Consider the following 25,693-nt stretch of genomic DNA (forward strand, 5'->3'; position numbering starts at 1 on the left):
CATTGGTTCATTCCCAATTGGAATATTTGATTTAATTGTAAGTCCGTAGTAAAGTGCACTACATGTGCCCAGGACCTGTAAATTGAATGCTACTAGTGGGCTTGCAACACTGATTGTGCCACCAACATAAGTAGCCCCTTAACCATGTCTCGGGCCTGTCAGTGCAAGGCCTGTATGTGCAGTTTCACTGCCACTTCGACTTGGTGTTTAAAAGTACTTGCCAAGCCTTAAACTCCCTTTTTTCTACATATGTCACCCCTAAGGTAGGCCCTAGGTAACCCATAGAGCACGTGTGTTTTATATGTCCTGGGAGGGGAACACTCCTAAATTTGTTTTCCACTACTGTGAGGCCTGCGCCTTTCAGAAGCTAGCATTAGGGCTGCCCTCATATACTGTTGGAGTGGTAGATTCTGATCAGAAGGGGGTAACCAGGTCATATTTAGTATGGCCAAAATGGTAATGGAAAATCCTGCTTATTGATGAAATTGAATTTTATATTACTATTTTATAAGTGCCACTTTTAGAAAATGAACATTTCTCTGCCCTTAAAATCCATCCATGTCTTGCAGCCTGTCTCCAATTAACGCCTGAGCTGGGCTGGTTGAAAGCTCTCTTGTGCATTTTACCCAGACAACCACAAACACAGGACACTCAGTCACACCTGCACTCATCTGCATACTGAATGGGTCTTCCTGGGCTGGAAGGGTGGAGGGCCCAACACTTACATTTCAAAAGCTATTGGCCTGCCCTCACACAATGGACTGCCAAACTCCCCACTGGAACACTGGCAGACAGACCTGTACTGAAGGGGGAAATTGTGCACTTCAAAACCACTCTTTGAAGTCTCACCCACTTCAGAGGCATGTTGGGTATATAAACTGGGTCCCTAGTCCCACCAACTCAGACACTTCTGGGCCTGAACCTACAACCTATCAAGAGGAACTGCCTGGCTGCCCAAAGGACTCATCTGGACTGCTTTGCTGAAAAGGACTGCTGCCCTGTTGTTGCCCTGCTGCCCTCTAACTTTGCTGAGAAGTGCTCTCCAAGGGCTTGGATTGAGCTTGCCTCCTGTTTTATGAAGTCTCAGGGCCAAAAAGACTTCATCTCTTCAGGAAATTGCTTGTGCGCCCAAAAAATTGATGCACAGCCTGGCGGAAATGACACACAGCTGTTTTGTGACTGATAAATTGCCACACAGCTGAGCTGCAACGATGCACAGCTCTACTGGATCGACGCACAGGTGAACCAGAATGACGCAGCCTATTCCCTGAGTGGACAATCAATGCAGTGCCTGTCGTGCAACAGAAAATTCAACGCATCGCCATACCAGATCGACGCAGCACGTGTGACTTCTTCCTGCACGCCCAGGATTCCCTGTATCATCCTTGGGCATCAACAATATCCCCCATCGCAGTGAGAAACCAAGACTGCATGCCGAAAAAAGATGCAAAGCCTCTTGCAGCGTGGAATAAAGTGGCGCATCGTATGTGCTGTGCCAGAAAATCTGACGCACACCATATTTTTCCACACATCTCCTCCTCTGCGGTCTCCGTGCATGTTATTTTTGACACAAGACAGGTAACTTTGTGTAAACAAGATTTCTTAGATTTAAGACTCTTGTTAAAAACTGCAAAAGTGATATTTCAACTTGTACTTTTCAAATCTTTATCGTTTTGACCTTAATTTAACCAGATAAATATCTTAAATTTTTCTAAACCTGTGTGGTGTTTTTTTTTTTGTTTTCACTGTGTTGCTGTATGATTTATTGCACAAATACTTTACACCTTGCCTTCTAAGTTATGCCTGACTGCTCAGTGCCTGGCTACCAGAGGGTGGGCACAGGGTAATTTGGATTGTGTGTGAGTTACCTGACTGGGATTGTGGTCCCTACTTGGACAAGGTGTTATACCTCTGCCAACTAGAGATCCCATTTCTAACAGTGACCACCAAAACCATTAAAAACTAATGATTTGTTTTGTATCAACATGAATTCATAAGTATCGAAAATCGTTCATTTTTTGGAGAAGGCAAAGACAGTTGCTACCCTTTAGTTACTGTTATACAACAGACGTCCTTCCACCATTATTCTCATCTGACATAATAAATGTGTATTTTAGGGTCGAGTGCGCAAGCACTCTGGCCCCTGTTGTAATCTCTCCGTGGTCTTTTAACCATGCCCATGTCACGCCCATCAGTTTGGTTGGTTCGTGAGCTTGCCTTTTAAAATTTGTTTGATTTCATTAGTAAAAGGGATGCATACGTCATGCCTTTTACGGTGTTTAGCCCTCCTCGAAAGCACCGGTAAACTCCTGAAAACATACGAGGCTCCCTGTTTTCTGCATGACTTCCGGACTACTTTTTCTTTTAATTTCCTGCGCAGTTCGATCTCACTGGACAGTAATCGAGTGCTTTGCATGACATTGACCCTGTTACATGAATAATTGCACTTTTTCTGGTTTCATGGATAATTGCACTTTTGCCGATAGGTTTGACTGGGAGCGAACTTCTGTTTCCTTTTGTGTGTCTCCTTCACTCTCAGGGAAGCAATTGGCTGGCTTATGTCAAACTGTTTTACTTCTCATTTTCAGTTAATGTGTCAAGGAAAATCTGGTTGGGAGTTTACAAAGCTAATAGTTCTAAGTGGAGCAAATGCGAGACCCATTGCATTGCAAATGCTTGTTTTAACCCGAAAGTTGTTTCACCAAAATTTCCCCTTTCCTGTTTTTTTTTTTTTTTTTTTTTACTTTGAGCGCAGTCTGCGCGGCCCCCTCACAAAATCTTTCTCTCACCCTAAACACCCCCTTCCAACCCTCGCTGCAATCTCCCAACCTCCGCCCCTCCATCTCCCCTTTTCTCCCCTAATCGTTCTCTCTCTCTCTCTCTCTTGCTTCTAGTCCGGCAAAACAAATGCTGCTTATGAACTTTCCTGAGGAATTACACCGTTTTTTGGCCACAAGCACTGCACGTGAAACAGTAGCTATTTATTATAGCGTTTTGCCAATTAACCTAGCTTTCATTTTTCTGACTAAATTCAGCTTAAGCGTGCAGTGAACTATTTTAATACACAGTTGGGGTCAGCCAGTGTAAGCAATTTACCGAGTTAATAATTTTAGAATTGCATGTTTTACAATTCATGTGTATACAACCTTGCTGAATTGCAGAATTAAAGGAAAAGATGTTTAATAAAGTGTCACTTTACTGAAATATCATACATTATAACTGTACTGTAAATAGTCAATGACTCAGTGTGCAAAAACACTCAAATTGTATTTAAACTGGTTGATAGCGACAGATTGTGGTACGATTCCTGGGTACAATACGACCCAATATTGCCGTGGTGCCTAATTACTATGCTTGCAAATGCATGATGCTGCAAACTTGCTACTAGGGATATATTGTGAAGTAATGCCAGTGTACAGTAGGCTACAACATTGAACAAAACGCCTGGACTGGCGTGTGGACAGACCAGAGTTTCCAATGTTAGAGGATGATCCAGGCCACAGATGTCAATCCGTGGCTCAAAGGTGTAGCGTGGTAGTTTCGGGGACTGGTGAGAATGGTAGAGGGGCTGGAAGTTCAGTTCCATAGAAGGATTCCCCTTGGAAGAGGTACTTATTTCAATGTGGTCTTGAAAGAGATGAGGGCAGACTTAGAAATCAGGTCATTGGTGATCGTTCCAGTGGATGGGCAGGGAGATGGTGAGGGATCTGAATCTTGGTTGTGGAGGCGGACTTCCGGGTAGTGACCGGGTTTGGGGTTTCAGGATGAAGAGGATGGCTGTGGGTACTTATAGAAGTTGTTTAAACATGATTCTAAGGACTATAGGGCCTTGTTGGTACTCTGAGAGCCATGAAACCGGGTGCCAGTAATGTGAGATTAGTGTGGATTAGGAAAGTTGTAAATGGTGTGGTTGGGAAGGTGAAGGGCTTTATCCAGAGACTGGAAGCCACTTTGGGGCGGGATAGCAGGAAGCTGATGCTTTAATTGAGCCATCTAAAGATCCAGGGTCACAGTGAGGGGTGCGGTGGTACGAAGGATAAGAGGGGGTTAATTAAGACTTGAGGAAGACTGCAAGAGTGTTCTAGTGATTAATGAATTGATTCTCCTAATTAAGTTGAAACAGGCGTCGATATTCAGTGCTAAATTATCTAAAAAAAAACAAGAGCAGGGCTTCAAAGTTTTTTGAGAAGCCAGCTGCCAAATACCTACTAGGGTTGCTGAAAACCAAGATGTCCTAGGCAGCATTTCACCACATGGCTCTTTCTTCCATCACCCAGTGCTTTCTATCTCTTTAATCTCAGGCTTTCAAATATTTTTCAATCCCTGCTTTCTTCCTTTGACACCATTTCCTATGTTCCTCTTCCACCTCCCCTCTCTCTTCTCTGTCTTTCAAGATCTTGATTTGGTTCAAAAGCCGATGCTCAAAAATATGAAAAAAGAGACCCCAAAAACGAGTGTCAGTTCCCATGCCCTGTAACCAACATTTGAAATGAAGCACATTCTATATCACAGATGGATGATGAAGAGTGGAGTCGGTTTAAACAAATATGACTTGGTGAAGGGCTACATGTAGGGCCACGGAAGCAGGGAAATATATTTTTGCAGTTTTGTAGGTTTTGTGCACCAGAGTTATCCAGTGCTTGAAACAGTCGGTGATCACAAATAGAACTAAAGGAATTTATGAAAGGAAAGAAATGTAGACTTCAGAAGGGTCGACAAAGCTCTGCTACTCGAAACCCTAAACATCCGTAGCTGCGTTGAAGCGACAGGTGTGTAACGAGAAGAGGAAGACTCTGAGATCACAGAGTTGGACGATTCATGCTGATGAGATGTGGATACGCAATCGGTGTGGCCACCAGCACAATTGTGTCGAAGATCCAGTTGCAGTAAACTAGGAGAGTGTGCTTTCCTTACTTTTAGCAGTGCTGCTTTAAGTGGACAGGAGGATATTATTTCTAATACAGTCAAATAATTCATAGATACCAAGCTGTTTGAGGACGCATGGGAGACGATTAAGCATTGCATTGGCCAGAAAGGTTGAGAGGAGGTTGTGGAGTACTTTACAATCTCATGGACAAAGGCATGGAAATCGTATATTTAAATGTCTAAGCTTTCATATTGTTTTTTATACGTTTGCTTAAACTCTACTCTTGACATGTTTTATTTAAATAAAAACAGATTGATTCAGTGAGTGTGTCTCGCTACACAAAATCTCTATAGGTTTCTTCTACTTGAAAATATCCACATACTCCTGTTGTAACACACCTGATAACGTACGCCAGTTTCTTAATCCAAACTGTTTCATTTCCATTGAATCACTGAAAACAACTCTAGTTCTCTCAGCCTGCACAAAAGAACTCAAGAAGATGGAGTTTGCACCAATTGGTCCAAGACGCAATGCACGCCAATAAACAACAACCTGATCTTACTGAGAACTTGAGGAACACCCTTCTGGATTGAATAGCTCTCCCTTTAGCAGGCAGTCATGGAATCACACTCCTCAGCCCTCAAAGTATATGTAAGCTTCAAAACACAGGCCAGACCTCTAAAGAATAGGATGTCTTTTGTGAGATTCTCCTGTAGATTTAAAGGTCAGTGAAAGCAGAGGCCCAGATAAAGTGCAGGCTGGCTATTGAGGGTTCACTTACGATAACAATAGACACTTTCCAATGTATATAATGTGGAATGTAATCTGTTAGGCCTATCACATCGTAGACATACTAACCAGATTAAGTGCAGGATTGTAAAGTAGGGGGCAGGAGAGTGACGCATTTTCCAAATGCATAGGGTATTAAGAACGAACCTGAGTGTACCTACCTTTGGCACAAGGCATTTAAAACAAACACCGGCAAAACCCATGTCTTGGTTTAGTACTACAATGCATGCCAACATATGCATGCAGAAAATGTATTTCAATAAAATGGCACATTATAGTAGTGGTGGCGATGGCAAAGGTGTGGTATTAGTGGTAGTACTGTAGGTGAGGTATTGGTGGTGGCACTGGTATTGTGTATGTGATACTGGGGGCAATGGAAGTGATGTAGTGTCAGTAGTGTGCGTTAAAGTTGACAGTATTGATGGTGGTATTGGTGGCGGTCCTATTCTTGGGGGTAGTACTGTATTGATGGTCATACTGGTAGTGATGTATAGCTAGTCATGTTCATGGTGTTTGGTGGTGGTGGCAGTGGTAGAGGTGGTGGTGGAGTTGGTGTTATTGGAGGAGATACTGTTAGTTGTGTTGCAGGTAGTATTGATGGCCGTGGTATTGGTATTGTTGGTATTGGTGGTATTAGGTGGTATTGATGATGGTACAGGATTGGTGATCGTAATGGTATTGTTGGTGATGTTGGTGGTGGTGTATTATTTTATCAGTGTATTATTGGCTCTTTTGTTGATTTTGTGTGGTATTTGTGGTGGTACAGAATTGGTGGTAGATGTATTATTGTTGGTGGCGTAGCAATGTGGTGGTATTGGTAGTGTGAAGCAGAAAAAGTATTAGGATGAAATGTGAAGGTTGGGCTCACACTGGAGTCATGACAAAATGTAATGCCTCCCCCACTAAAAAATGCTTTTTCGTGTAGAGCATGTATGTGATGTGTACTTTATAGGATGTGAAATAGGAGGCATACTGATACCCCAAACAGCCAATAACATTACAGTGATAGACATATACTCCAAGGCTGAGCTAAGATATGATTGACAATGTCTTACACCAGTGGCTGAAAGGAGCTAATCCCAGTATGGCAATAACTGGAGGAGGCAATAGGTCTCGAAGACAGCTGTGCTTTCAACCCATACCTATAAAGGGCAGTATACTGAACAGACTCGAACTGCTAAAAGTAGGAAATGTTTGGTGAGCCTTCCGAATTCCATCACACAATAACTCAGGTGATTGGGGTCTGGAAAATGTATTCAACCAAGTGTAATTATAATCTCACTTCTGCATGAGGAAGTGTGAAGTCTTAGAGCACAAACAGGGAGGAATGTCTGAATGTTTGATTTCGCTGTCCCATCCCTGTTTGCTCAATATAAGCACTTTCAACATCCCATGCTACACTCTGTGCTTTAAGAGAGAACACTGCTGTTAGGAATATTTTCAGAAATATATTTGCTTTTGAAGACAGATTAATATTTTCACTTAACTCCACCTTATTTTCTATACTGGAGGACGTGACTATCCAGACGACCCGGCTTTACTCTCTCACACACACCAGCATGTGCGGGGAGTGACGGTTTGCCTCAATATCTATGCACAGCAAATTGGCCTGAAGGTAAACATGAAGAAATCATAAGTCATGACACTCAACATCCCAAACCCTTCACCAATCAAGGTTGATGGAGAGGACCTAGCCTTAACTGAAGAGTTCACCAATCTAGGCAGTACTATCAGACATTATGGAGGGGCAGGCATTGACATTAACAGCAGACTGAACAAGGCCAGGAATGCCTTTAGGATTTCAAAAAATGTGTGAAGGTCATCTCAATACAGCACCACCACCAGGCTGAGGCTTTACCAGAGCTGCGTTCTGTCCACACTTTTGTATGGATCAGAATGCTGGTGGGTGACAAAATGCAGTATCACCAAACTGTAAGCCTTCCACACCAGTAACTTGAGAAGGATCTTGCACATTGTCTGCCCGTGAAACATCCCCAAACAGGAACTGCTCATCTGATGCAAACAAAAGATCATGAACACCATAATTATGAGAAAAAGGTGGAGATGCATAGGACACGCCCTAGGAAGAGAACAAGACTTCATCACAAGAACAGCACTCCACTGGTGCCTAGAAGGCAAAGCCAAAGAACACTTTGAGGTTAACTTTGTAAACAGAACTGAAGACCCGGAGCTACAGCTGGAGCACTCTAAAGGAGCTTTCCCAAGACAGAAGTGGAGGTCTTTTGTTGCTGCCCTACATGCCAGCCGGCATAATGGGCAGCAGCAGTAGTAGTAGATCATCATTACCTCTATCATCAGATTCAAATGGAAAAAAATGTCCCCGCACGTGATACCTCTTTTTGGAAAGTTGAGTCCTGTCGCAAAATTAAAGTACCTTTTACAGGGGAAAGCTGCAAAGCTGTAATTTTCACAAAGCGGAGAGAGCAAAACAGAAAGACGCCACAAGAAGATATCAAACTTTGGGAGCTGACCAAGTCAAGGGCAGGTGGGCAATCCTTACTAGTACTGAGATGTCCCTAGAATGTCCCTAGAACAGCAGAAATCATATGTCTACAATCTCACTGAAATATTATGAGACATATTTTTGAACTTTGACATTTAGAGGGTAGCCGGTCAAACACCCAATATAACCTTGGCAGCTTTCCGTGAGGGAGAAAGTTTAGTTCAGGTAGCACAGATATCACACCCATTACACAGACTACCTAAGCAGTGTAATTTATAACATCAAAAATTACACCAACGTGTTTAATAACTTTCATAAGTCCTATGGCACGTATCTCACTTTGTGATATCTCGGTAAATATTTTTTCACCACCTTCTGTGTTCTGGGAGTGGGGAGTGGGCTCTGGAAAATAAGTTTTGCTATTACACAAGATGGTAACCTAGGAATTGTACAAGCGCAGTTTCTAAAGGACATTTATGTGTATGTATCTTAAAGTTCTGAAGTCTCTTTAGAATCTTTGGGAACCTGTGCAGGAGTTCAGCATCTTGGCCATATCAGATTACCAGGAAATGTAGAGACGAGGGTTTTTCATGCCACTTAAATTGAAAATGAAAACTTAAACAGTTGACTTAAGCGAGCAGATTCAAAGCGCCATGGCTGCCATGAGCAAGAGCTCGAAGGAGAGACACAAAAGGAAAAAGAAGTTTATACGGAGTCAAACGTATTGGCAATCGTGCAAATATCAATGTGACAGTGTCAATGTCCAAGGCGGTAACCAAACAGCCCCAAAGAGGGACAAATGTAAAGCATTTACCAATGATAACAAAGGATTTTTGAAAGGCAAGCCCAGGAATGAGTGATAGGGATGATGTGCGATGGGTGTGGTTAAAAGCCCACAGACAGAATACAACAGGTCAGAGCGCTTGCACACTGGACTTAAAAATGAAATTCTGCAGGGACTCACTTTGAAATCCATTGACGTCGGGAGTCATTTATAGGGAGAAAGCTAAACATCAAGAACTAAAGATACTTTTTTCTTTTAGAAAAAGTGTAAATGCCTTCCAAAATGAAGCAGTTACCTTTACGTGCAGTGTAGGTGTTGAATGCGGATAATGGAGAGGGTGATTGTAGTACAAGAACCATTATGTGAAATAAAGCGCATAACTGAGGGAGGTGGGATAGCGGAGGCAGCGGGGGAGTCAGTCAAGTTGGTAGTAGCATCGCTGTGTCGTACGAAATACCCAGGATCGAGTCCATTGAGCGTTGTTCACCCACTCATCTTTCCAGCACAGACCATATAAGTACGGCTGAGCTCGGTTCTCGTAGCGGACAACTGAGGGCATGCTGAACCACAAACATGTATTTTTTAACTATTACTGTTGTTTTTTTTTTTTTTACAACAATCCAATGGCAAAAAGGGCCGGTGCTGAAGCGGTCACTGAGTGCAGGAAAAAAGGAGAAGAAGAAAACGACGTGGCAGGGGGCTCCATTTATTAAAAAAAAATGGTCTATATTGTTTCAAGGTTACTGAAATTCGATCTAAATAATTCACACTTTTCCGCGGAGTATGGGTTTACAGAAGAATCAGTGCAGTGTGTGCATTACCATAATGTTTTCAATTGCTAGTCGATCCCCTTCGATTGATGACTTCCCTCTCAGGTTTAATTTCACAACTGAAATGAAGTCGACTTAAAAAGCTCACGTGAGAAAATGGAGCGTTTATTGCTTTTAAAACAAAGGATGTCAATTTATGCTGCTAAATAGTACACTTGTAATTGCCTTGGAAGGAGGGAGGGATGAGTCGGCTTTCATTATCCCTATGCTGTAGACTGATTATAAGTTCCTTCCTGAAGGGGGCTGCCCACTAAGCGACCCTGCAGAGTACAGGGCGATCCCCAATAAGGCTTCTTTTTCGTAAAATTCTTCCAGTCCTTGCAGCAGAGGGTCCTTTCATCAGCTCTAGGGCAGTCAGCCCAGCCCACACCCTGAGCCGTTCTTATGAGGAGGCAGCGCTGCCCCCTCCCCAGCGCTGCCCACGTGTGCGAGGGTGGCACTCTGCACCTTGTTAAGACCTTTGGGCCACCCCTGTCTCCCGCCACTCTGCTGCCGTCTCTACAGCCTCTGAAGCCATGAGGGGGATTGTCTGCGCCTGCCTGCTCGCCACCCTGCTCCTGCTGCAGGACCCAGCTGCGGATGGAGCACCCCCTCAGCTAGGAGGTGAGGCCCCCGGGTGCCGCACACCTGCAGCCCACAGACCCCTGGTCACACCTAGCCTCTGGCTTCTTGCACGTCTTCCTGTTCCTCTTCACCGATTCTGATTATTCCGACTGTGGAGGAAGATAGCTCAGCGGGTTAATGCCTCTGCTGTAGAGTTTTGTGTGCGACCAACAGGTCAACTTTAAACAAACTAGGTGGGGTAACCTAGCCTTTCACCAGTGAAATGTGGATAACACGAGTTCGACTGAATTAGGTTAGAGTCACACCTGGTATTGCACTGTATGGGCACGAGACAGTAGCACGTTCTGCATTTAACAATATCATATTTTTTTTCGTTTTATATTGATCGCATTGGAGTTGTATTTTGGACTCGTAAATCTAGAGGTTTTCAATTTTGGAGCTAACTGAGGATATTAAGGGGCTGCCTATGCTTTACCCCTTAAAAGCAGAAGTCTGATCTTACTTACGCATGCTTTCTAGGGTTTTAGTCCCAGCGCTCTACTAACGCTCTGTGTGATCGCCAGTAAATCCGGTTATGTGTTTAATGTTTATTTTTACAGGGATAAGTGGCGCACCGATCTGTTCGCCTTGGTGTAGACTGGAGATATAAAGAGAGCTGGAACCATGTGCTAGCTCCGCAATGGATAATTTGCATGTAGATAAAGTTGGCAGCAGTATCGTAGGCAGGTCTGCAGGTATTGCAAATGGGGAGCGGAGAGAGCCTCTCCGTGTACTAAAGTTATAGCCCGGACCCGTTGGAATGATGTGATCATGCTGCCAATGCGTTTTCTGCACAATTGTGGATTTAATGCACGTGTCGACTAATTCACAGCCTGCTTCATAATCTTAGATTTCAGCAAAAATAGTATTCAGAAGGATTAAAAGATACAAAAACATGCTATTCTGCAGTGAAATTGCATTTCAAAGGACAACTTGCCTACTTCCAGTTGTCGATTACTGTATTCAACTGTTAAGTAGGTATTAGTTAGGTTAAACACGCTCATGCAGTATGAATGTGTGTTTAAAAAACAGTACAGACAAATAATACTCCTTCCGAATGCGCATTATTCAGCCCAATTTGACTTTATTTGCCGCATAATTTAATCGTCTGCCTCCAGAGCCGCACAACTGAAAAACAACGTACCCGACCGATACTGCTACAGAATGGGAATTAGGTCGCTTAATTTACATTTTCTTGCCGTACAATTTAGTCCAGTCTGCCTCCATTTACACACAACTGCAATAGACTACAGCTGCTGGCGTTGTTATGTGATGAGAGTGAAATAGATGACCTGTCCCTTTGCCCGTAGAGTCTAGAGTCCAGAGCTCAGTACGGCCTACTGCGCCAATGTTATTGAACTGAAAGTGTCTCCTCTAGGTGAATCTGTTGACCACGTGAAGGCAGAGTATCTCCAGGAATCACGTGACCGCCGCTACCGCGCGTGGCATGTTCTGTCAGTCAGCCCTGGCTCCCCAAACGGCAGCACGTTGTGTACTCATCCACTTATGTGAAAGGCACAAGGCAGGGAATCCAAGTCGCTTGGAGTGCCTGAAGGTGTCACAGCAGTCTTTGGCACAGTTGGCACTTATGCATGCCAGACGTGAGCATCTCACCCAATCCCGGCATTGCTTCTGTATTATGGTACATGCACTTCAGCCTGTCCGTTATAAACTCAAGGCAAGCGGTATCAGAGAGAAACACAAGAGGGTATGAACTGCTCCTGGATACTGCTCAACGTGAGAATTGTGAGAACCTTTGATACTCAACGAGTGAATGAATGGATGCATGGCGAAGAGATTTGGTAACCCTAGCCACTGCGTTTCCCCCTGTCCCAAGATGCTTTGCTTTACTATGCATCCGATCAGGGAATTGAGTACTCACGAAGTAGGGATAGACAAGCCAGAAGAAGAGCATGACAGAATAATGTGTCTTTGAGGCAACTGAAGGGGGCGCTATAAAGCACTGTACAGGGGTGGAGGGCGTGTTTTTTGCAGCACACATGGAAAGAGGGAAAAGCCTCCCAGAATTGTTTTTGTGCAGGAAGCTGTCCTTTCCTGCACAAAAGAAACCTACATGCAACACAAGCACTATTGCACTACGGTGCAAGGGTGCCTGCATTGGCGCTAGGCTGCCAAAACAACGTCAGTGCAGGGGGAAAGGACAGGAATGCGCTGCCTGTCATAGATACAGCACATTCCTGCCCTTTCCCTTTGACGCAGGGCAGCACAGCAAGATGGCTTGAAGTGCTGCCCTGCGCTAAAGGCCCTTAAATATGGGCTAGTATCTAAGGAGTGGAAAAGAACATGCCAAAGTGAGATAAAAAGAAAAGAAGTGTAGGACTGTGGATAAAAGAGGCATAAGGTGGAGTCAAGAGTAGGCAACCTCGGTGTTCAGAAACGCAGCTTTCGGTAGCGCCCAGAGCAGGTATTAAGAAACATTGGGCCCCTGCATTTACTATATATTTTTTTTTTTTACAAACTAAGCACTGAAAATATCTTAGGAGTGCGCATGTGCTTCAGTCTGGATATGATAGATCGATGTACAACTAAACCTCTGAGTATAATTCAGGTGTATATGTGCGTAGTCTAAGTACCACAAAGGTGTGCTTGTACTACTGAATCTGAGTATCACAGAAGTGTGCTTGTGTCTGACAATCACAGAGGCGTGGATGTGGCTGAGTATCATAGTGTTGTGCTTGTGTCTGAGTATCGTGGTGGTGTGCTTGTGTCTGAGTGTCACAGCGGTGTGCTTGTGTCTGAATACCATGGTGTGCTTGTAATGCTGAACCTGAGTATCACAGTGGTGTGATTGTGTCTGGGCATCACAGTGGTGGGCTTGTGCCTGACTCTGGACATCACAGTGAAGTACTTGTTTATGAGCAGCACAAAGATGTGCTTATGTCTGAGCATCAAAGTGGTGTCTGAGTCTGAGTATCACAGAGATTGATTCTGTCATAGTCTCTGCATCACCAAGAAGTGAATGTGTTTGAGGAGAGAAGGTGTTTGCTGGAGTTTTACTTTAAGAGATGTGTGACTGTGCTAAAGATCTATGTATTACAAAGGTGAGTGTCCCATAGATGTTTGAGTTTCACAGAGGTGTGGTGACACCTCAGTCTGTGTATGACAGACCCAAATACCGCTATACCTCTGAGTTTAATGAAGATGTGGGTGTGCCACAGTCTGTGCATCACAAGGTTGTACTTGTGTCTGAGCATCACAAAGGTGCACTTGTGTCTAATATCACAGTGGTGTGGTTGTGCATGAGCCTAAGTATCAGGGATGTGTGCTTCTGTCTAAGTGCTTGCATCACCAAGGTGTGGATGTGTTTGAGGTGAGGTGGTGTTTGCTGGAGTTTTACTTTAACAGATGTGTGACCATTCTGGAGGACCAGGTTTCACAAAAATGTGTTTCATAGAGGTTCCCAAGTATCACAGAGGTGTGGGTGTGTCGTGGTCTGCACATCACATGGGCCTGCCTGTGTCAGAGTATTGCAGAGGTGTGAATGTGTTGGAGGCATAGAAGAAGAGGTTTCCTATAAGAGATGTGCGATTATGGTGAAGAACCCGTCATCACAGAGATGTGACTGGGAGTATGGGTACAGTACCACAGAGGGTGTGGGTGTGTGGAATGTCTCCCTGTCACAGAGGCCTGGATGTGATAAAGATCTAGGAAACCCAGAATTTTGACTGCCCTGAAGGTCTTGGTAATACAGAGGTGTGATTGTGATACTCAGACCCTCAGTATATCCACATCAATAGGATACGTAGACCCTCAGCACAGAGATGTGGCTGGACTAAAGTTGGGGTATCACAGAGGTGTGATTGTGCTGAGGGCTCATGTATCTCACAGGTGTGACTGTAAGAAGGGTTTGAGTAACACTGAGGTGTGACTGTTATGTAGCTTTGAGTATCACAGAAGTAAGATTGCTCAGGGTTTGGATGTCACAAAGGAGTGTCTGTGCTAAGTATCGAGGTTCTGCAGAAGTGTGACTTTGGTTTAAGTATCGTAGAGGGCCTAGTGCCTCCTTGCCCTCATTAGCATAATTTTTTTAATGCTAATGTGGCCCAATGTGGCGAAAATCGCTGCACCAGATTTACAAAGTGGCGCAATGCATGCACTGTGCCACTTTGTAACCCCTTGTGCCACATTATGCCTGCGCCTGGCATAATGTATGCAAGGAGGGCACCCCCCCAATGGGGGGGCTGAAAAAATGGCACAAAGAAATCCAAAAGATTTATTTGCGCCATTTTTTTGGCATTTTTAACACCTGCTCAAAGCAGGCGTTAAAAAGGGGCACACCATTGGTAACAATGGGCCCCTATGTACTGTTCAGGGTTAGCGGCAACATTTTAGCGCTAACCCTGAACAGTACATCAATAGCATAAAATATTTTGATGCTATTACTCCCTACCCTGCGCCATTGTGGGCCATATATTAAATAGAAAGCACAAATGGAGGCAGTAGGAGGCTAAAAGTGCCGCAAGGAAAGTGGCACTCCACTGGGTGCAGCACCAATTTTCTTAAATCTGCCTCAAAGTTTTAGGTAGCACAGAACAGTGACCATGATGACGGTTTGAATATGACAGAGGAATGACTGCTGAGGGTTTGATTGTTGCCAAGAGATGACTGTGATGATGGTTTTAGAACCACTGAGGAATGACTGAGGAGGGTTTAAGTGTCACAAAGGTATGACTGTGATGAGGGTCTAAATATACCAGAGGAATGACCTTAGAAGGTTTAAGTATCACATAAATGTGACAGGGATGAGGGTTTGAGTATCATAGAGCAGTGACTGATGATGGTCTGAGTATCACAAATGTATGACTGTGACAAGCGTTTGAGAGTCACAAAGGGGGGCACCTGTGATGAGGGTTTGTGTATTACTGAAGTGTGACCGTGATGAGGGTTTCAGTATCTTAGATGTGACTGCGATGGGGGCTCGGATTCCATAGAGATGTGACTGTAATGATAGTGAATGTATCACAGAGGTGTGTCTGTGACTAAGGTTATAAGAATCAGAGAGAAGTGACTGTGGCCAGTGTTTCAGTATCAGAGAGATGCCTGATGGGGGTTTAGTGTCACAAAGGTGTGACTGCAATGAGTGTTTGAGTATCCCAGAGAAGTGAGTGTGATGAGGGCCCAGATTCTACACAGGTGTGACTGTGATAAGGGTTTGAGTATTACATGGGTGTGCCTTTGATGAAAGTTTTACTCTTACAGAGAAATGACTGTGATGAGGGTTTGAGTATCACTGAGGAGGAATGAATGTGGTGAGGACTTGAGCACCACAAAGGTGCCACTTTGATGAGGGTCTGAGTATCACAGAAGTGTGCCTGTGATATGGGCTTGAGTATTTCTGAGGTGTGGCTGTAATAAGGGTCTGAGTACCACAGAAGAGTGATTGATGAGGGCTTGAGGACTGATGAGGGCTTCAGTACACATGTGTGACGTTAAGGGTTTGAATATCACAAAGGAGTGACTGATGTGGATTTGAGTATGACGGGCGCAAACATGCTGAGGGCCATTAGTCTCACAGAAGTGTGACTGTACCCATCCAAAGGCACTTCAGGATTGTCCTCCAGAAGCCCTGATTCAAAACTTAGAGCCTGATTTATTATTTGTATTTGGTGGATGGAGTGATCTCTGATGGTGTGGCGGAGGAATTAAAGTCCGCCAGGCTGACCCTCCTTCACCCTTCAACTTTAGAAATAACCAGTTTGACCGTCTGGTACACTGCTCCATTAACATGATGAAGCTGTCTCTCAAACATCTTTTTTTTTAATAAAAAAAACCATGACACAGAATTTTCTTCTTGGAAAAAAATAAATAAATCACCTCTCGCTTTTGGAGCTATCACCCATGCCAAGGAGGTATTAGACGGTTTTCTGACCCTTAATTCAAGGTCTTTACTTGCAGTGACAGACAGCGAAAACTAACCTCTATGTCCGCCCATCTCTTTTAGGTGATGAACATAGAGGTCTGCCTCCAATGGCCTTTACTCCATTGGGCCATCAAAGGGGGTCTAACCATAGCAGAGATGGAGTAGTCTCCACCATGGCTACACTTATTGTTTGCTGTATTTAAATTCGGTGGGCAGGCCATCATCTTGGCATAAGGATACTCTGTCACTGTTGACACGGAGCATCCTTACTGCCAAGATTTAAATCAGTGCCTTAGTCTTGCAAAGACAAGGGTAAGCTGCATGTACTAAAGAAGAATCTTCATGCCTCGGGCCATACTTAAAAAAACAACAATTTTCTCTATTGAAATCACATTTGTTTTCCAATGTCAACAGTGCTTCTAGAATCCTAAATTCTCAGGAAATATGTGTGATATGTAAGTATATTTTTTTGATAGCGTCTATGGAAAGAAGTCAAGAAACCTTAAATTTTCCAGTCACTGACTTTTGCAAACAAATTTGCGAAAATCCAATAAACCTTACATTTTGGCTTTGCCAGTTCTGACCTAAGGGCTCTGCCAATGGTTTTTGCTGATGCTGTCTACCATCAGTAAAAATAAAAATAATTATTGAGGATGGTGAACAGCATCAGCATTTGAATAGTGTGATGATGTATACATGCAAACACATGGTGATGTATGCATGTGTGAGTGGGCAACAAGAGAGAGGACACTTGCTAATGTATTCATGTGGAAAGACACTGAGCGAGACACGTTTAGAGTGCTGAGCTACTGACTAATATTAATGAGGTTTGGCGCTATATTGTGTGGAAAGGAAAACACAGTGCACAGCCATATTTAATAAGAGTTGCATGCTGAGGCTGCCATTGGCCATGTACATGCTAAAAGTTTAATGCAAAGCTAAGCATTGGGCTATGGTGCAATGGGAGACAGAGCTATCTTGTGTGAGATTTGTATTTTAGTGCATCCGCCAGTACATATGTAAACAAACGTACACCTATCCAGTAGTAAACTATGCCACATAGGCCATTTTGCAGACATGACATGGTCTGCATAGGAATATCATCCAACAATCCATTTGCCCTTGGCACGGCTCATTTAGTTTGGAGCCAGGATTACAAGCTGGTTACACTATTTTGGTAGACCCTACTTTGGATAAAAACTAATTGGCATTTGTGCCGTTCATGTCATGATACCCCCATTTTGCATAGATAATAGAGAGGTTGACACACCTCGAAGGCTGGTGCTGCACTCATAGTGAACTTTCAGTGGAAATATGTTTTGTGTGTGAAAGTTGATCCGTGCTCTCGTTTGTGTCATCTTGCATAACAGAGTGCAATTTAAAGTTGCCCTTGCACCTGCATAAAAGATTAGAAAAATAGTGATCTTGGTATGGCAACATGTCAAGTCATATAGTTGAAACACACACCAGAGGGTGGACTGAGACAATTCCAGGAAACCTTCTAAAACGTAAAAGGACATGCTAGGCTTCTTCCTTGTTAAAGTAATATAGAACTTAGAGGATGAAGGGTACATTTCAGATAATGGAGTAGAATGTATTTTATATTATTAAGAGATTTTGTATAGCGTCATCACCTTTCCGCAGTTTCAAAGCACTTTGAGAAGGTGGCGTGGATGTTACAAGACTGGAATTTGAAACTGGAAGTTGATAGACAAAGACTCTTATATGAATCAAATTTTGGGTAAAAAATTGACTTGGACATAGTTTACGTTCTCTTGGTTATCGCAAAAGTTACCCCAAAAGGATTGTAAACTCTGTTACTTACCTCCAAGGCCTTCACATCCTATTCTCCATGGCATGATATCAAACATAATAAGGATGCTAATTCTATAGTCAATCTTTTAGGATCCAAAAATGTGTTGCTTTGCCATGAAACAAACAATGAGAGCAATTTACTCAGATCCCTGAAAACGTTATATCTTGCCACAGGTGGTCTTCTAAACCTGATACTTTTCATTACCCTACAAATTAAAACGTTAATACCTACACTAAGTCCATCAATCTGACTGTGTCCTGCTGAAACTGCTGATCTATAACAATTAATGGTTCTGTAGGACAAAAATCTTTTTCAAACTGTTTAACCAAAAAATTCTGTACATCCATTACTGGTACATCCACAGGATCCAAACCCCTTTCCATGTGTATATCCACAGATGCTCTCAAAACTGCCTGCATCAAGCTCATTGCAAACCAACCTCACATCAACCCAGGGGTTTCTTCTGTCACCCAACGTGCGTGGGTTGCTCCATGACAAACTGACTTTCGTACATTCACTGCTCCCTTTATTGTATTACCCCATTTCTATTGAAAAATAAAGTTCCTCATGTTTTCACTGGTGCACCTCTTTCACAATGTCAACCCTAGCTCTCTATCAAAGCCTATCTCTTTCTTCACTCAGATTAATAGCTACAATTATGCCCAAAACACAAGAACTACACTATTTTTTTATTTCTTTGGGCACATGTATACATGTGCCATCAGAAAAGTCTCCCAGAAATGGACAACCTTAAGCTAAACAAATTGAAAACACTTATATGAGCTTGTGGTAATTGTACCATATTCCACCCGCCCAAAGCCAGGCAACATGGGCTGGGACTATCTCCTGCCCAATCACACCAAGGAAGGAATTGAGGGATGATTACCAATACAATCTCTCCATAATTCCTCAGTGAATCAGGCCACAAGGGGACCATTTTACATGTTGAGGAGCATATGATGAGTATTTTGGCCTTATTTAATCTTCACTCAAAGGAGACAAGCTGCCAACACCCCTGTTCTTTCCTGCTTAGACTATGCTAAAGACTATACTTTGAAGCATTCTTCAATGTGATTTGGAAAATACAGAAAAAACAGAATGCAGCTGTAGGAAACCTCCTTACCCTTGACATCCATTCTTGCATTTCAGCTATGCTTCAGTGTCTACATTGGCTCCATTTGGCTAGGTATACCTCTTTAAAAGCAGTATGCATTGCTACTCATGCATTTTGCAGCTCTGAACCCCACTTTCCAAAGCAACTATGGGCATACCACCAAACCAAAACTCTTCCATCTAGGCTGCCTCTCATCAAGCACATCTTTTCCTTCAAAAATCTTTCATTTGTCGAAACACCCCTTACTTTAAATGGCTAAGGTATGGAACACACTTCCTGCTAGAATAAGCTATATCCCAAATAACCAAGTAGATATCCGCATATGTGACTGCATGTGTTCTCCAGTTTTTACTAAAACTCTATGTGTATGTACAACAATGCCATAGCACAATGTTTAAAGCATGTCTGGAGACCTCATACATCTTCACACATCTTCTCAATATAAGCCTAACTGTTGGAAATCACCCTTTCTGCAGGGCTTCTCCCTGTCTTTTTGGCTCCTGACCTCCTGTTTTTGATTCTGTGCTGACTTTCGTTTATGCTGGCTTTATGACTCTGGACACTTTAAAACTGCTGACCAGTGCTAAAGTGCAAGTGCTCCCAGTGTAAATTGTATTGGTGATTGGTTTATCTATGATTGGCATATTTGATTTACTAGTAGGTCCCTAGTCTAGTGCCCCATGTGTGCCTAGGACCTGTAAAGCAAATGCTACTAGAGGGCATTCAGCACTGATTGTGTCACCTACACGAGTAGCCCTGTAAACATGAGTCAGGCCTGCACCTGCAGTGTCTGTGTACGCAGTTTTAAACAACCACCTGGTAAGTCACCCCTAACTTAGGCCCAAGGCAGTCCCATGTGCAAGGTGCAGTGTATTTAAATGGTAGGACATGTACTGGTGTGTTTTACATGTCCTGATAATGAAATACTGCAAAATGTGTTTTTCACTATGGCACGGCCTATCTTTCCTAAAGGGTAACATGGGGATTGACTTGAAATGTCTCTTAAGTGCAATTTCCCCTTGGGAATAGACAGAGATGTGGAGTTTGGGGTCTCTACATTTACAATTTAAAATGCATCTTTTGGTGAAGTTGTTTTTTAAATTGTAAGTTTGAAAATGCCACTTTTAGAAAGTGGGCATTTTCTTGCTTGACCATTCTGTGCCTCTGCCTGGTTGTGGAATACACGTCTTGGTTAGGATGACAATTGGGCTGTTTGTGAATTCACTCTAGGAGTCACACAAAGGGAGCTGAGGAATGCCCTGAATATCCTGATGGGTCTTCCTGGTCTAGAGTGGTGGGAACAGCTGACTCTTGCACCTGAATAGGGTTGTGCCTGTCCTTACCCAAAGCAGTCTCTAACCCCCATAGAGTGTGTCTGGGGCCAGGGCAGGAAAGGCAGGGTTTGTGCACTACAAAGACTTTCCTTTGAAGTTTGCCTACTTCGAAGGCAGAAATGAGCATAAGAACTGGGCCTCTGAGACCACAACTTTAGAATCCTTCTGGACTGAGGACATTTTGCCAGAAAGAAGAGCTAATTGCTGTAAGAGGGACTGCCACTCTGCCTGGTGATTTACTGTGCTGGCCTGCTGCTTGCTGCTTCTGTCCTGGGAGTAAAAAGACTGCACTTTGCTTTCTACACCCTGCTTCCTAAGGTTCTTCAAGGGCTTGGACTGAGCTTGCCTCCTGTTGGAAGCCTTAGGGACATCAAAGACTTTATCTACCAATACCTGGGCTCTCTTGCTGAGAGCCCTGACTCATCAAGTGTGCCAAATTCAGTTCCTGGGCCCTTGGGAATGAGTCCTCAAGTAAGCAGAAGAAACCAAGTACATTGACTCCAGAGCAACTTCGGAACCGGCGCTGCTGTCTGACTCTGCACCGCTGCCTGCACCAGGGCCATAGTCCCCACTGAGTGCAACGACCGTGATCGACGCCAGACGCCCTATGCCGCCCAGTGCCTCTGAAGTCCCACCACAATGTGAGTTCTGAGTGCCTTGTCTCTGAAGTCTGGGACACATGACTCCAACTCCGCTACAGCACCTGTGGCCCTGTGGTGTGATCCTGACCCCGCAAAATTGACCGGTCGCATCTTGGCCTGCTGAATTCATCGACCCCCACCGGATCATGGGGAACCGAAGCCTCACGACTAACTCAGCATCCCCTCCCCTGCAACCATAAGCAACCAACGCCTCATCTCCCCTACCATGCAGAAAGGAATCAACGCCACACCTCCCCCGCAGCAGAAAAGAACCAAAATCACACCAACTCCAGCGACGTCTCACCTCACCTCACCGACTCCATGCAACGTCTTTGCTTCCTCATCGTTTTCAAAGGTACTGTGCTTGGGTCTATGCAACTCCATGACCGGCCCACACTCCATTGCAAGTGGCACCAGACTGTTGGGAACAATTCTGTCAAAGATGTTGCGATAGCCCCAGTTGGAGCCATTATGTTTTTAAGCACTTTACTGAGATGTAATCTTTAAAAACTCGTATCTTTGCTAACGTATGGTGAGTTTTTGTCATTTTGGTCTTGTTTCACTCAGATAAGTATTGGCTATCTTTCTTTCTGTCTGTGGAGTACTTTTGTGGTGTTTTCACTGTGTTACTGTGTGTGTGTGTCCAAATACCTTACATATTGCATCTTAGATAGGCCTGACTGCTTGTGCCAAGCTACCAAGAGGGTGAGTAAGGGTTATCTTAGCTGTGAGGCTCCCTTACCCTGACTAGAGTGAGGGTCCCTACTTGGGCAGCGTGCAAACCAAAGCCAACTAGAGACCCAAATTTCTAACACTAACCATATCAAACACCAGGTTTAACTATAGACGATGAGGGCACCAAAGAACCTAATACAAACTAGAGTGCTTCAGCAGTATGAAGCACAGTATAAATGATACAGTACAATAGAATTTGTCAGATTGGTACTCTTAAATGGTCATTAGTTTGAAAAGGTTCACACCATAAACAACAGTCAACAGCAAGATTTTAAACTTTGTACAGATACCCTACTTAGACTCGGTCTGGTTGCTCAGATGACTAAGGCATCCACTCAAGTTATCTTTCATTAAACCCATGGTCACAGGTTTGAATCGAGGCAGACCCGCTCAGCGTTCATCCTTCTGAGGTGGAACAAATGAGTAGGAATGCGTTGGGTTACAATAACTATCTGTGATCTCTCGATAGCACCAAGATGCCACCTTGGGGATAAACAAGTGTGCTACAGATGCACCTATAATATTATTTAAGTTATCTAATGCTGGAAAAAGTCCAGTCAGGCGGAACAGTTTAATCATGATAGATTGCGTTAAAAGGAGGCACATCATTGTTTACAATGGGCCTCAATGGGGCTTTGCAGGATTAGTGTCAAAATCCTGCTACGCTCCAGATCAGCGTAAACAATTATGACGCTAGTCCCCTAATTACTGCCATGGTGTGCTGTATTTTAACTATGGCGCACACATGGTGGCGTCAGGGGGTCACTAAGGGGCGCAAGAAAAGTGACGCTGCACAGGGTGCAGTGCCACTTTTCTTAAATCAGCCCCTCAGTTTTCATGGGGAGAGCCATAGCCCACCAGTGCCCTGTCATATCACTGGCCATACTCGTTTAATAATGAATGGCCAAGACCTGCCATCAGTTGACAGAGCTGTTTTTAATCGCTCATTTTTAAAGAGCAAAACCACCCTCCTTATTGTCACAGAAGTACTTCTTGCTTGTAGGCACCTGAGAAAGCCTTCTCAGTCTCTCAGCAGCATTCCATACAACATTCCATGCAATGGCCCTCCTCTATGATCTTTCTAGTTTTCATGGTGTGTTTGATATAATGCCCTAAGTACCTAAGAAAATTCCCAGACATGGGCCCCATGCTCAGTGTGCCACAGGAACTAAGCTGCACCAGATTGAAGAGGCCCAAACTGTCTGATTGTCTAGCAGGTACACACTGTGTACGCAGTCCAGTACAACCAAGAAGGGCTTCAATATATTTAATGCTATGTATGTCTAGATTTCTGCCTCTCTATGCAAGAATGTGACTACTAAGAATGCCCCCACTTGATGACAATGAAGCATATCTATACCCAAGTTATGGTAAGTGATGTGCTGAAGAGAGTGCGCTTGCTTTCTCTTCATGTGGGCTGCGTGTGTATTGCTTTGCAGTGACTTTACTATCACTTTGGGAAAATCACAGTGCGTGGTTGTTTACATCTCCATGTATGACCACGACAGAGATGTAGAGCAAAGCTATAAGTGATGTACCATAACCTCCTCTTTTAAAATCTCAACCATAGTTAATGACTTCTACCAACTGAGGTATGACAGTGTTGTGCCAAATCCAATTATGAATGCATGAACTTGAATGCTCTCTAGGTAGGGATCTATACAGGACTGAAGAAAGCCATTGACCAAAACGGGCATGAGGTATGGCTGAAACATGTTCGCTCTTGATAATGGATATGAGAAATTGACCCAAAGAACATCCCGTATTATTCCCTTTTAACATTACCCAAGGTGCCTACCTATTAAAGAGGTATCTTTTGGGTTTACTCTAAGGTACTTGGATTCCTGCATGATCTATCCAGTCAATTCTCACTAAGAACTCCCTAAAACTAATGTTGAGTGCATCCTGGTGGTATTTACCTGCCAGGATGGGAAAGGACACCAATGATGAAACATGTCGCAAAAATGCGGATGAGGTGTCCTTTTTTAATCGTTGAAACGTATGGATAACTAGGAGTGTCAATCAGTTAACTTTTGACTACAGTTGTTCTGATCCATGACTTTGATAGTGAGACTGTGTGACATGTGTTCTCCCCTTTCACTTCATTTGTAGCAATAACTATAACTAAGGCTCCCTTCTATCAAGCCTTTGTTTCATATGGACTTTAGATAAGGCTCTGGGTAGCAAGAAAGCCTTCATAATAGTCCTCTTTCGGTTTTGTTTTTTGTTTTGTGATCAACTACTCACATATAACATTGCTATGTCTCATAGACCTCCTGATTGCTTTATGTTATTCATAGCAGAATGACCTGATCCCAAGATACCTGCCCAATGTGATAAACAAAAAGCAATTAGGAGGCCGAATTAAGGTAAGGTTAACCCTCAAGTCATGATAGGAGCCACTGCTTTCTGTAGACAATGCATTTATGAGGGAAGTGAGTAAATATGTGAACAAAAGGTGATGTTTGCGTGATCGTTTTTGATGTAAAACAGCCTCCATGCTTTGCAATCCAAGCACCAAACAGGACTGGCAGAACGATGAGACAAACAGCCAACGACTTCACCTTGAGAGACACTTACCCCTTTGGGCTTCTGTACAGTGTGATTGGCAATGTCGCCAACCAGTGTCTGAAAGAGGCTGATTTAAATTAGCCAGTGATTGAAGGGGGCTGACCCAATGTATAATCTATGTGAATTCAAAGCAGAAGGTCATCTCAGGCCATTACAGGGGGGTACAGTATGACATCATGAAGTGAAGATCTGTGATCTTAAATGTCATTTGAGAATTGGACTTGGCCATGTGATCCGAACTCTAAGGCCCCTTACTAATGATGACTTACCTTAAAATATAAAGGGTTTGCCCTAAAAATCCCGCAGACATTGGGCTTTGAATACATAGTGGTGAGGCACAGGGCACTGGATAGCACCTAGTCGCATCCGAACAGGGCGAACCTCGAGCCGACTCTGCCTGAGAGCTTCATTAAGAAAAACAGCTCAGTTTCCTGCACGAACTGACCAGTTAACGCATGCATTGAAGAGAGCTCAGCAGAGAGAGGCATGAAGCCATCTTTGTGGCTAGATAAAACCTACCAAGACTACATCCCGCAATTTAAGAGCTGTCCATCTTTACATTCACAGAGCTGGCTTTAAACTTTAAATGGTCATTCTTTGTTGTTTATCATTGTCAGCGGATGCACAACGGTGCTGCTTCGGTTTTGTATTATCAATCAGCACAGAAGAGTCCCTTTTTGGTTTTATATTTTTTTCAATGAGCACAAACACTCCTTCTTTGGTGTTGCATTGTTATCAGTGAACAGCGAAAGTCATACACTCAAAAGACCGCTGATGGGCAGATTTAAGTGTGAACTACTTTGCGATGTAATGCCGTAAGTGTGTTGTTATATCAAGTTGAGCATGTTTTCATACCTACGATGGGGAGAACTGTGCGAGCAACTCACTCTCATGACATTGCTTAGAACAATGCTTCGAATGGTCCTCACCAGGTGTACTTTAGTTTTGTAATGTTATATAGTGGTCGGTAGGGTAATGAATATAATGTCCAATTTGCATGTAACAATCTTAAGTTCTGATTAGCTAGGAGACTCAAAATGTCTGGCATTAAATTCCAACTACTCTTAGGGCTAAGGTACACATTTTATGTCTGCTGTGCAGCATGTTTTTATCAGCTGCACTATTTCTTTTATATTAAGTTTCTATCTCTAACCACATACTATTTTAAAGCCTCCCTGATCTCGCCCTATTACTTGCAAATGGTTCTTCATCAGGGCTGATCTATAACTAGTTTTAGGAAACCATGGCTGGTTGTTTAAAATCA

General features: G+C 43.4%; 1 protein-coding gene across 1 annotated transcript in view; it reads left to right on the plus strand.

The window, feature by feature from the left end:
- Nucleotides 1-10,177: 10,177 nt before the first annotated feature.
- The window catches only part of MATN1 (matrilin 1), a 63,316-nt gene continuing 47,800 nt past the window's right edge, over nucleotides 10,178-25,693 (plus strand). Inside the window, exon 1 of the mRNA XM_069225124.1 lies at nucleotides 10,178-10,337. Within this exon, the coding sequence (XP_069081225.1) occupies nucleotides 10,250-10,337 (88 nt within the window). The 5' untranslated portion in view covers nucleotides 10,178-10,249. The remainder of the gene's footprint in view (nucleotides 10,338-25,693) is intronic.

The sequence above is a fragment of the Pleurodeles waltl genome, chromosome 3_1 (assembly GCF_031143425.1).
Source record: "Pleurodeles waltl isolate 20211129_DDA chromosome 3_1, aPleWal1.hap1.20221129, whole genome shotgun sequence".
Classification (NCBI taxonomy): Eukaryota; Metazoa; Chordata; class Amphibia; order Caudata; family Salamandridae; genus Pleurodeles; species Pleurodeles waltl.